Source organism: Chiloscyllium punctatum, chromosome 5 (genome assembly GCF_047496795.1).
Source record: "Chiloscyllium punctatum isolate Juve2018m chromosome 5, sChiPun1.3, whole genome shotgun sequence".
NCBI lineage: Eukaryota > Metazoa > Chordata > Chondrichthyes > Orectolobiformes > Hemiscylliidae > Chiloscyllium > Chiloscyllium punctatum.
In genome coordinates, this window is record NC_092743.1 from 67907244 (window position 1) to 67921050 (window position 13807).

Sequence of the window (13807 nt, forward strand, 5' to 3'; positions counted from 1 at the left end):
CTCAGTGCCCCAGCCGACTAAGGTAAGCATGCCGTATGCCTTCTTCATCACCTTGTGTTGTCACTTTTAGAGAACTGGGGACCTGCACGCTGAGATCTGTTTGTACGTTAATGTTCCTAAGGGTGCTGCCATTTACAGTATAATTCATACTTAAATTTGATCCTCAAAAATGCATCACTTCACATTTGTCTGGATTAAACTCCATCTGCCACATCTGTGCCCAAGTTACCAATCTATCTATATCCTATTGAGTCCTTTCACCATCATCGGTACAATCAGCAATTCCACCAATCTTTGTGTCATCTGCAAACTTACTAATCAGACTGCCCACATTTTTGTCCTGATCATTTATTATATACAACAAACATTAGAGGGCCTAAGACTGATCCCTGTGGAACACCACTAGTTACCAGTCTCCATTTTGAAAAATAGCCTTCCACCACTAACCTCTGTATTCTATGACCAAGCCAGTTTTGTATCCGTCTAGTCAGTCTACCATGAATCCCATGTGAATTTAGTTTTTGTACCAATCTACAATGTGGGATTTTATCAAATGCCTTCCTAAAGTCCAAATAAACTACATCCACAGACCATCCCTCATCAATAATCCTTGTCACCTTTTTAAAAAATTCAATCAATAGCATGAGACATGAACTTCCTGTACAAAACCATGTTACTTGTCACTACTAGGCCCTTTTTCTTCCAAATGTGCATATATCTTGTCCATCAATACCAAGCCATCATTTTCATTAAGCAGTGGGGGCGTCAGCAGCAGTGAGGACGTCGGGAGCAATGAGGGGTCGGGAGCAGTGAGGGCGTCGGGAGCAGTGGGAATGTCAGCATCAGTTAGAGAGTCAGCAGCAGTGAGGGCGTCAGGAGCAGTGGGAGCGTCGGGAGCAGTGAGGGCGTCGGGAGCAGTGAGGGCGGCGGGAGCAGTGAGGGCGTCGGGAGCAGTGGGAACGTCAGCAGCAGTGAGAGAGTCAGCAGCAGTGAGGGCGTCGGGAGCAGTGGAAACGTCGGGTGCAGTGAGGGCGTCAGGAGCAGTGAGGGCGTCAGCAGCATTGGGAGCTTTGGCAGGATAGCCAGCCGCTCACTCTTGACCACCGGGTGTACGAATTAATTATTCTCAGAGGAGTTTTTTTATCCATAATGTCAGCTACAATGAGACACCAGTCAACCACATCCTTAACCTTGGAGGTGGTGGCGTTGCCTCCTAGCATTGTAATATCCAGCCCAGAGGAACAGTGTGGTGCTGGAAAAGCATAACAGGTCCCGTAGCATCCGAGGAGCAGGGCAATCGATATTTTGGGCTTAAGCTCTTCATCAGGAGTGTGGAGGGTGGGGGCAAGGGGGCTGAGTGATAAACAGGGGGGTAGGAGTGTGAGTGGGGCTGAGGGGGAAGGTAGGTGGGAAAGCTATAAGTGGTTGCAAGTGGGGTGTGATAACGATAGGTAGGAGTGTAGGGTGGAGTGGATAGATAGGAGGGAAGATGGACAGGTAGGACAATTCGAGAGGGCTGTGCTAAGATGGAGGGGTGGATCTGGGATGAGGTGGAAGGAGGGGAGATGAGGAAGCTGGTGAAGTTGACATTGATACCATGGACACCTGTCACCTGCTGGAAAAACATCTTATCTTTCGCCTTGGGACCATCCAACCATACAGCATCAACGTCGACTTCACCACTTTCCAAATTTCACACCCACCTCCACCTTTTCACTGATGGGCACCTCTTGGTTCCTAACATCAAGAGGTGGAGCTTCAATGGACCCTTTGCAGTGTCAGTGTTTCTGGGTCAGGAGGGGCGTGCTTATCTCCTCCTCCCTCTTGCCTATTTTTCTCTTCAGGTGATCCTCCAGTATGTCGTCATTAGAAGAGGAGTCGCTGGTGTGTCTCTTTTCAATCTCCTGCTGACCAGTGCTGGCCCTGTGTGACTGAAGGGTTTCCTTTTGCAATTATTCTTTATTACCTCCCACACGCATCCCTGTTTGTTCACTGCCTCTACCTTTGTAGACTTTGTATTCTCAGGTAAAGGTTCAGTTGGTTTATCACTGACTGGAGGGTCTTTGACTTTTTTTCTGTATGTCTTGCTTTCCTTCTGATAGTCGTTTTCTCTGTTGTGTTATTGGAGGGTGGCATCTTACTGTCCTTTAAGGGTTCCATAGCTCAGGTTGCCACTCTGGCCATCGGAGCACCTATGCCCCCCATCCCCATCTTGAACATGCCTTGTAGAGATACCCTGCTTCCCACACAGCTTCCAGCTCTTGGACCCTTTGTCATCTTTTGTCAGAAGCTCCTCCTTCTGACAGAGGGTCACTTGACAACCTGCTGCTCTGTGCCCTGACTTCCCATAGGTTTGGCACACCCCTACGCTGCCCCACGAATGTCAGGTAGCCTCAGCTTCCTCAAACATGACGATAGAGTGCAGTTCAAGGATGCCACCACCAGTATCCGCCTTCACTGTCACCTTGACATGACGCTTGCTTATCCAGACCTCAGACGGATCCATTACATCACTACTACCTCCTTCAAGCTATACATACCTCCCAGGAAGATCAGGACCTCTGTTGTCCACCTGTGGGGGCTGTATATATGGACTGTAACAACCCAGCTCTTCTCCACTTGGACAATGAAGATTGATGCCACAGACAGAACAGAGAGGGGACCTCCTTTCTCCTCAAATACCTTCAGGTGATGTTCCAATTGCTTCGCACTCTGGAAGGTCATGTCGAAATATCCTTACTGAAATCATGCAGTCATAAATTTTATTTTGAAAAACTATGCTTTATTTATCCACTACTTGGAACCCACAGCAATCCTGGAGGATCCTCTTGATGAAGAAGTTCTAATCGATCTGGGGAAGGGTCACTCAACCCGAACCGTTAGCTCTGATTCCTCTCCGACAGATGTTGCTAGACCTGCTTGATGTTTCCAGAAATTTCTGTTTTTGTTTCCAATCAACTAACGTTCCTTCTTCCACAGTCACCCTGACTATGTTCCAAACACCCTTGCCTGAGGCTCAGGCACTTGCTGAGGTCATAGCTCTGGTTGGTTAGACACTGAAATGGTCTTAGGCTGAAGCCAGCAAAAGGATCTGCCAATAGCAGCCGAATTCAACCAACAATCCTCCAACACCCAATTACGAACCAGCAAAAATGTCGAAATCCTTTGGTGACTCACAACTCAAAATTTATACTTGGTCTTAGCCAAAAGGCTGAGAAACAATCCCTGCAGTCATACACACCACATTAAACTCAAAATCCTCATCAATTCCTTCAATTTGACTTTAACAAAGCAATGCTGGCTGTCCTTAATTAACCCATGTTTGTCCAAGTGATTACTAATTTTGTTCCAAATTGTCATTTTTAAATGCTTTCAAGCAATAATGTTTAAATAGAGTAAGGTATTGTTGCTGGGATTATCCAGCCACCATTATTTTTAAGAAGGCTGTAACATTTAAGGTTCTGCATTTTATTCAATTTGTGCCTGTATCTAACGAGGATTATGAGAATATAACCAATCCCTCTAGAAATTGTACATCTTTCAGTAGACTTGAATGTTTCTTATCTATACAGGTAATCAACTTCAAGTACAGCCAGTCTGTCAAATGCTCTGGGTAGTGCTTTGACATTCATTGTAGTCCAACAGTTTTCTTCCATTATCTCAGGAGACATTGGAGAGAAGATCTCAAGGTAGTTGAGAGAATAGAAAAAGTATGACGCAAGGTTATAAAGTGGGTATAAGGAGCACAGGTTCAAACTTGTTAAAGGTAAACTTAAGCTTCATGTCAGAAAACTTTCTTCCCACAAAGACTACACAATGTATAGAATAGATTTCTAGACTGGTGAAAATGAACATCCTTTAACCCCTCCTCCTCCCCCAACCCCACCACCCCCCCAAACATTTAAGAAATAGTTGGATGCTTCAGTGGAGATGTTACTGAGTGGATACATTTCGATGTAACAAATGGTCTCAATATCATCCACTAACAATTCAATTAACATCTGGCATGATGACTTAAAAGATTTATCAGTCTGACTATGTTTGTTTTGTTGATCATCAGGAGATTTTTCTATTATGCGTTTCAGTGTAATCTCTCTATGACCAGGACCTTTACAGTAAATACAATATTTTGTTTCCTACTGTTTCAGTGTAAAACTTATGCATGTGTGCTGGAGAGTCACCTCATGGGACTGACAATAGACTTCAACATGGGTTTTGTATGCTTTGATGCTGCATCAAAGGTAAGAAGTTGAAGTTTGCCTTTTCATTAGCAATGATTTAATTGGAACTTCTTTTTACTCAACATTTGAGCACAAGAATATCAATTTACTTTGTAAAGCTTTATCACAAAGCTGCCAAAAAAATGAATCAAGGTGCACTTTAATTAGATATCATCTCAGAAAATCCTTTGTGCCAGATATTTTCTGCCACATGGATAACTTAAGATGAACAAATTCCCAATTGTATACCAACTCTGATAAATCTGTATTTTTAAGTATATTTCTTGTTCAATGATGTGAGCGATGAGGGTTTAAAATATTATTAATAGTAATTTATTAATAATGAAAAATAAATTACGTTACAAATAAAGATAGGCAAAAGTGGGTACTGCAGATGCTGGAGATTTGAGTCAAGATTAGAGTGGTGCTGAAAAGGCACAGCAGGTCAGGTAGCATCCAAGGAGCAGGAAAATCAACGTTTCATTCCTGGTGGAGGGCTTTGGCTGAAAATGTTGATTTTCCTGCTCCTTGGATGTTGCCTGACCTGCTGTGCTTTTCCAGCACTACTCTAACAAATAAAGGTAGCATGGCAGTCAACGTGTTGTGGTTGTAGAAATGGGAACTTTTGGACTCCTGTAAACATGTCTGCATTGCCTCTGCAACTGGAGGAGTATTGTCTCAGAGTCCATGAGCTGGAGGTCGAGTTACAAATATTGTGATACATCGGGGAGGGAAAGAATTACCCTTTACATTGTGGGTTTCTGATTTGCTGCATGATCAGGAATAGGAAGTAATGACTGAGGAAGTAATGAGTGAGGCAGGTAATGGAATCGAGAAGGCAGGAGCCTCAGGCTATGCAATAGTTTTGCAACTTGTATGGATGAGGCCAGGTCTGAAGTGTGGAAGGGCAAACTGGCCAAGGAATAGGAAACCATTTCAAATGGGTGAAATTAAAGGAATCCAGGAGGCGCCGACCGTATTGGTGGGGAAGTGAACATACTGCTGTGCAGAAGGCAGTGAGAAACTGCTGTGTTGCCTGCCTGATTCCAGGGATCTGTTCTGGACTGGAGAGGATTTTTGACTGTGAAGAAGGTGATTTGACTGTTGTGGTTACAAATGAAACAACAGTATAGTTAGATCTAGGAAAGAGGTTCTGCTGAGGGAATACAAGCAACCATGATCAAATTAAACATCAAAACCCCAAATATAGCAATCTTTGGATTATTACCTAAGCCATAAATAAATCAAAGTAGGGTAAATAAGATTAAAGAGTTGAGTGTGTGGTTCACAGATTGGTATGGGAGATATAGATTTGACTGGGACAAGTCGGAAGACTAATTGAGACTGGTTTCAACCGAAAGATCTCTTTTACACTGGTGAGACCAAACGCAGATTGGGTGACCGCTTTGCAGAACACCTCTGTCCTAACCGTAGGAATAACACTGATCTACCGGTTGTTTGCCATTTCAACAAATCACCTTGCTCTCACACTCGCATATCTGCCCTGGGCCTGCTGCAATGCTGCAATGAGAATGACACATGCTTGAGGAACAAAACCTCATTAACTGCTTTACAGTTTTGAGGCCTCAATGTTGAATTCCATAACTTCAGAAACTGGTCACATTAAATGTGTATTCTCCATTTCTCTTACACTCTATTGTTTGTGTCTTGTTAACTCTACCTGATGAAGGAGCAGCGCTCCAAATGCTCGTACTTCAAAATAATCCTATTGGACTATAAGTTGATGTTGTGAGATTTTTATCTTAGTAGAGAAGACCAATTCTTTCACTTTCACACTTTAATTTGACATATCGCTGTTGCTATTGCCAACATGAGCAATTCCTTTGTCTTTTGTGTTAGGCCTGTACGCCGTCTGTCTCTTGCTCCTCCTCCACCTCTGTCAAAAGTATTAAAAAATTTCCAACTCCTTTCAGTTCTGAGCAAAAGTCATCCAGGGCTTAACTCGCCACAGATGCTGCAAGACCTGCTGAATTTCTCCAATATTGTCTGTATTTGTTTCAGATTTCTGGTGTCTACAATATTTGGCTTTTACATAAGGCAGGAGTCAGAACACAGCTGGAATACTGTGAACAGATTTGGAACAGATTTAGATGGTCTGATCGGATAGGCTATACAGTGGCAAATGGAGTTTAATTCTGAAAAGTGTGAGGTGTTGTATTTTGGAAGGACCAAGAAGATAAGGGAGTACGTTTTGAATGCTCATACCTTAGGAGCTAAAGAGAATCAGAGAGACTTTGGTGCATGTGTCCAATGATCCTTGAAGGCAGCAGGACAGATAGATAAGGTGGCTAAGAAGGTGTATAGAACATAGAATATAGAAAATACAGTGCAGAACAGGCCCTTCGGCCCTCGATGTTGCACCGACCTGTGAATTATTCTCAGCTCGTCCCCCTACACTATCCCAAAATCATCCATGTGCTTATCTAAGGATTGTTTAAATCTCCCTAATGTGGCTGAGTTGACTACATTAGCAGGTAGGACATTCCACGCCCTTACCACTCTCTGCGTAAAGACAGTGTATGGCATACTTGCCTTTATTAGTCAAGGTGTTAAATACAAAAGCAAGAAAGTTATCATGGAATTGCATAAAATGTTATTTGAGCCACGGCTGGGATATTGTGTGCAATTCTGGTCGCCATGCCACAAGAATGATGTGATTGCACAAGAGAGGATGCAGAAGAGATTCACCAGGATGTTGCCTGAGCTGGAATGATTAAACTATGAAGATATATTAGTTAGGGAGTGTTTTCTTAGAGCATAAAAGGCTGAGGTGGTATCTGATTGAGGTAAACAAAGTTCAGAGGGGCATAGAGAGATACCCTTCCCTTCAGAAGAGATTAATAATGAGGAGACTGCAGTTTTAACTTAAGGAGCAGACCGGATTTGAAGAAACATTTTTTACCCAGAGGTTTATAGGTATCTGGAAGTTATTGCTTAAAAGGATGATAGATGTGCAAATGTTCAAGTCTTTAAGAACTATTTTGATGGACATTTGCAATGTCATAGCCCATATATGGGCCAAATCCTGGAAAATGGGATTAGAATAGATAGATATATGTTGACCAACTTGGATGTGGTGGGCTGAAGTTGAGAAATGTAGGGAGATAAGAGTCATCGCAGTGATATACCTAGCAGCAGCAATTCCAAATTCTAACCTAATTAAAGGTGTCAGTATCTGACCTAGCGGAAGACATGGGAGATAGCCTTACCAGTGCTGCTTCTGAGGCATCCGTTCTTTCTTCTTCAGAGATATAAGAGCAAATATCTTGGGAGACAAGCCTCTTAGATGCCAACACCATTCTGCTTCCACAGGAACACACAGGAGACAAAGAGAGGAGAGACAAAGACATTCAGACATGTTAATAATATGTGTCCATGACAAGAAACCTAGAGGGGATTTGGTAATGGTGGAGAGGTGCAGCAATGGACAATGCTTCTTGTTTGGTTTCCATATCATTGTGGTTTCAGCATCTTCACAGGAGTGGTCCCAGAATCATCTGATCCAGAGTTAGAATTCTGTTTTTTTTATAGTGGGTATTCAAAGGGAATTCGACCATCATCTTGATTCTCTCCACCCAACTGTGGAGTATTTTCTCCTGGAATTAGACAAAGGGAGGGACTAAGTTGGATGAAAGCGACTGACATAGCTTATAGTGCTGGAGCAGGTGTGAAATGGAGCAAGAAGTAGATTGTACCAAAGCCATACAGGGTTAGTAACATGGAATTTGTGGTGGGTGAGAGCAAGTGAAGATAAATTATGTATGCAAGAGTGAGCAGAGGATCTGGTGAGAGGTGAGTACAGCAGCAGAGATACAATATGAAGTAGCAGAGAGCAAATAGTGGCAAGTAACCCTGATGGTTCTGAGAAGGTGATTGATCTTCTTCATATGCTGCTGTGCATGCCTCCAAATGGCTGAGACTCCAACACTCTCTCAGATGACAATCTATGACCAGGCTGTCAGGGTCCATTATCATGGCTTCCTCTGGTGATCCTGGGGGAAGAGTATGGCCCTCCCCTGTGGTACCCTATGCATAAGGAACTCTACATCTCTGTCCACAAATTGGGACACCAACATGCTCCTTCAATGTCATGTCTGGGACTAATATCATGAACCCTGCAGGATAGCTTCAGACTGTCAGTGATAGTCTGAGTGTGCAAAGGTGGTGACATTGACAGAGATGCCTTTCCAACCCGGGAAATCTGGATAGTGGTGTGTAGAGACATAAAGATGTATAGCATAGAAACGGGTCATTCAGTGCAACTCGCCCATGCCGACCAGATATCCTAAATTAATCCAGTCCCATTTGCTTGCACTTGTCCCACATTCCTCTAAACCCTTCCTATTCATACACCCATCCAGATGCCTTTTAAATGTTGTTATAGTACCAGCCTCCACCACTTCTTCTAACAGCTTGTTCCATATACGCATCACGTAAAATTTTTGCCCCTTAGGTCCCTTTTATATCTTTCCTCTCTCACCCTAAACCTATGCCCTCCAGTTCTTGATTCCCCCACCCCAGAGATCATTCCTGATGAAGGGCTTATGCCCAAAACATCGACTCTCCTGCTCATTAGATGCTGCCTAACCGGCTGTGCTTTTCTAGCACCACACTCTCGAAACCCACAGGGAAAAGACCTTGTCTACTCACCCTATCCATGCCCTTCATGATTTTATAAACCTCTGTAAGGTCACCTCTCAGCCTCCGAAGCTCCAGGGAAAACAGACCCATCCTATTCAGCCTCTCCCTATATCTTAAACCTGCGACTCTGGCAACATCCTTGTAAATCTTTTCTGAACTCTTTGAAGTTTCACAACATCCTTCTGGTATGAGGAAGACCAAAATTGCATGTAGTATTCCAAAAGTGGCCTACCCAATGTCCTGTACAGCCACAACATGACCTCCCAACTCCTGTACTCAATGCTCTGCCCAGTAAAGAAAAGCATACCAAACACCTTTTTCACTATCCTATTACCTGAGATTCCACTTTCAAGGAACAATGAACCTGTACTCCAAGATCTTTGTTCAGCAACACTCCCCAGGACCTTACTATTGAGTATATAAGTCCTGTCCTGATTTGCCTTTCCAAACTGAATTAAATCTAAATTAAACTCCATCTGTCACCCCTCAGCCCATTGGCCCATCTGATCAATATCTCATTGTGCTTTAAGGTAACCTTCTTCGCTTTCCACTACATCTTCAATTTTGGTGTCATCTGCAAACTTACTAATGACACCTCCTATGTTCACATCCAAATCATTTGTATAAATGTTGAAAAGCAGTGGATCCAGCACTAATCCTTGTGGCACAATGCTGGTCACAGGCCTCCAGTATGAAAAGTAACCCTCCACCACCCTCCGTCTTCTACCTTCGGGCCAGTTCTGTATCCAAATGGCTAGTCCTCCCTGTATTCCATGTGATCTAACCTTGCTAACCAGGAGAAAGTAAGGACTTCAGATGCTGGAGAGTCAGTGTTGAGAAGTGTAGCACTGGAAAAGCACAGCAGGTCAGGCTATATCCAAGGAGCAGGGAAGTCGACATTTCGGACACAAGCCCTTCATCATGATTAAGGGGCTTATGCCTGAAATGTTGACTCTCAACCTCCTCAGGTGCTGCCTGACCTGCTGTGCTTTTCCAGCACCACACTTTTCAAACCTTGCTAACCAGTCTACCATGAGAAACCTCGTCGAACGCCTTATTGAAGTCCAAGTAGATCACATCGATCACTCTGCCCTCATCAATCCTCTTCGTTACTATTTCAAAAAACTTAGTGAAGGTAGCGATACACTATTTCCCATGCACAAAGCCATGTTGACTATCCCTAATCAGTCCATGCCATTCCAAATACATGTACATCCTGTCCCTCAGGATTCCCTCCAACAACTTGTCCACCACCGATAGGTACCTCTGGCTACAGCGAATGGTAAAATCAGGCTGGCATCAAATGAGAGAGGTAGTGCAGTTAAGGGGTACATTCTTAATGAGTTGAATTTGAGAGGATAGTGTGAGAAAACTCAAAAGGATTTATGAGGAGAATCTGCCCATGAATCTCAACAAAATGGATGCAGCCAAAATATAATAAGATTCAGCCTAAGAATCCCAATACCATTTGAGATAGGCAGCCCACTTGATTGGCACCTATCAATCAATTTTTGGGGCAGAGATGAGAAGAGGTTTTTTTTTCTGTTGGAGGACTGTGCAACTGTCGAATCTGTTGCATCAAAAGTTGGTAAAAATGGGATCCTTCAATATAGTTAAGGCAAGAAATCGCTAAGTTCTTTACAGCAAGGGAATCAAAGTTTACCAGGAGTAAATTGGAATGCAGAATTTGAAACCACAAACAGATCAGCCATGATATTATTGAATAGCAAATACTGAATGGTCTATTTGTGCTCCTAATTTGCAGGTTTAACTTTCACTCCCTTCAACACTGATGTACAATGCCAATACTATGTACCATTTATACCAAGGTATCTTCAATAAATTTTCAAAGCTGCTGGGTTAAAATCTTGAAACTCCCTTCTGAACAACATTGTGGGTTTCCGTACACCCCAAAGAATGTACTGGTTCAAGAAAGCAGCCCATCACTAGCTTCTTAAGGGCAATTAATGATGTATCATAAGTTCTGACCTAACCAGTGATGTCCACCTCCCTTGGTCAAATAAACAAAAATTGTTCAAGTTACCAATTGGTCTGTTCCTGCTTCTGATTTGTATGTTTGCATGATCAAACTCTTTTATATTGCGAATCATTTTCTTTATATCATAGTCTGTTAATTGAAGTTCATTACCATGTCAGCTAATATGAAAAATCAATAGTGAAAGTGTCTTAGCATTTTCTAATTATTGAAAGTTCAAATCCATTCACATGTTCCATTTTGAAATATGGACACAAACCAGTCAGTTTCTTTTTATATAGAGCAGAAATACTTACACTCTTTGTGAACCTGTTTAACTTACTCATGGAGTTTCAATTCAACGTGTTTATTAAAGTCATATATCATTACCTGACATAGACATCTCACAGGATAAAAACAAAATGCTATGGATGCTAGAAGTCCAAAGCCAATGCAGAAAATGTGAGAGAAACTCAGCAGGTCGAGCGGCATTGATGGAGAAAGTAATAGAGTTAACATTTTCAGTCCCATGTGATTTTACTTCAGTACTTACAGGATATGTTTGTGTTATTCCTGCAGTTTGGGAATTGACATTCCCCTGTAACAAGGCTTGGGGAAAAGGCCCCAAGAGATCTGTTACACAGATAAGTGTTCCCCTTATGCTGCTATATTACCATTGGCAATGTAAGTGAGCATATCTCTATAAGAGCAAGAGAAATTTATATCCTAATTTAAAGAAATAGGCCTCAACATCCTTTCCTAAACACCCTCTTGCTACCTTATTGAATTGTTAATCTAGTAGAAAACTGGCCCTAGAGCCACGAGAGATTCAAACTTGGCAGTAGTTCAGGCAAGCTGTCACATTGTTTTTACTGATCAGTGAGATCAGAAGTGTTCAGCAGCAATCAGAGACCCTCTTAGTGCCACACTAGTGGACAATGCACTCTACCTTTTTTAAAAAAAGTCTCATCTGGATATGGATTGTACAGCTGTGTCACATTTCCAACATGTGCCTGGAGTATGTTTATGTATTCACATTTGCTTCATAAACTGAGTGAGGCTATTTAAATATTTGCAACAGTGAATAATTGTTGAATTAATGGGTGATATGATATTAGCAGTACCCTCCAAATATTCAGAATCTTTCCTCGTTGGTATTTTATTTTTCTTAGTGACAATGAATCTTTCTCTTCATGCCCTTGTGACTATCCATGGGATATCAATGGGATAGTCACAATTTCAGAATTTCAGAAACCTTTAGGGCTTCAGTCAGCAGCTCCGATACTGCATCACCTTCTGCCACTTGAACTGTAATTTGAGCTCCGTCTGTTTATTTGTCGATCTTTCTACTTCTGAGCTCTTTCTAACAAATACAGGAAAATTCAGGGTTGTGACCAAGCAGCTTACAAATAATAACAAGACTTGGTCTCTGTGTTGCTTTTAGCTACGATGGAGTCGTAATAGTGGATCAAGAAGTCTTCCATATAACTTTCTGCACTCGCTCAATTTTGAATGCAACCCAGCAGTGGCTTAAGAGAGATAAAGTTAAACAGACAAAAGGTTGATAGCAAGCCAGGGAAGGAGAAAAGCTGGTAATGGGAAGGCACGGTGGCTCAGTGGTTAGCACTGTTGCCTCACGGCACCAGGGACCTGGGTTCAATTCCGCCTTGGGCAACTGTCTGTGTGGAGTTTGCAAATTCTCCGGTTTCCTCCCACAGGCCAAAGATGTGCAGGTTAGGTGAATTGGCCGTGCTAAATTGCCCGTAGTGTTAGGTGCATTAGTCAGAGGGGAATGGGTCTGGGTGGGTTGCTCTTCAGAGGGTCGGTGTGGACTTGTTGGGCCAAAGGGCCTATTTCCACACTGTAGGGAATGTAATTAAATCAGTCAGTAAAAATGGGTTGGCTGTGCTGAAAGCAGGGTTTGGGCTGTATGAGTGAGTAAACGACATGGAAGGAGGTGTTCAGATCATTGAACTCAATATTGAATCCTGAAAGCTATAGGTAAATTGGAAATGAGATACTGTTCTTCCAACTTGCACTGAGCCTAATTGGAGCACTGCAAGATGGACCAGAAATGGCGGTGTGGGAACATGGTGGTGTGTTAAGGTGGCAGGCAACTTGAAGTTCAGGATTGTTTTTACAGACAGAAATGAGGTGAACCTCAAATTGCCCACTCAGGCTGCATTTCATCTCCACATTGTGAATAGCAAATACTGTAGATAAGATTGAGCGAAAAGCTTCACCCGGAACTACGCCTGGGGCCACAGATAGTGAGGTGGGAGGAGGTAAACTGACAAGTGTTACACCTTCCATGATTACATGGGAAGATGCCAGGGAGGTTTTGGGAATGGGGAAGGAGTGGACCAGGGTATCCCAGAGGAATGTTCCTTGTGAAGTGCTGACAGGGAAGATAGGGGACTATACATCCTGTCGTGACGTTTTGCTGGAAGTGGTGGAAATGATAGCTAATGCTGCTTTGGATGTGGGTCGGGGTCCCTGTCATTATTGGGAGGAAAGAGAAGGGGTGAGGTTAGATTTGCAGAAAATGGATAGGAAACAGCTAAAAGCCTTGTCAACCACTGTGGCAGGATATTTTCAGTAGAGGAATTAGGTGAAGATTTCTGAGATCTGTCTGTAGAAGGGGGCATCAGCAGAATAGATGTGATGGAGACTGAGAAATTGGGAGAATTGAATGGAATGTTTATCAGAAATGGGATGTAAGGGTGTATGGTTCAGGTAACTGTGGAAGTCAGTGTACTAGATATCGGTGGCCAATTAATTATTGATGAAAGTTGCGATCTCTGCAAAAATTAACCAATTTAGATTAACTACTTTGAGGCAAGATGACCATTCAACCTCTAATAACAAACCAATAAACCTGCATGATGAGTATAGTAAAATCATATCCAATTATTGCGTCTTAGAACATAGAACAGTATAGCATGGTACA

General features: G+C 42.7%; 1 protein-coding gene across 4 annotated transcripts in view; it reads left to right on the plus strand.

Moving 5' to 3' along the window:
- Window positions 1-13807, plus strand: part of sntg1 (syntrophin, gamma 1) — a 524044-nt gene that overhangs the window by 488324 nt on the left and 21913 nt on the right. For all 4 annotated transcript variants that reach the window (XM_072570506.1, XM_072570505.1, XM_072570504.1 and 1 more), the window contains one exon: window positions 4149-4241. In XM_072570506.1, coding sequence (XP_072426607.1) covers window positions 4149-4241 — 93 coding nt within the window. The remainder of the gene's footprint in view (window positions 1-4148; window positions 4242-13807) is intronic.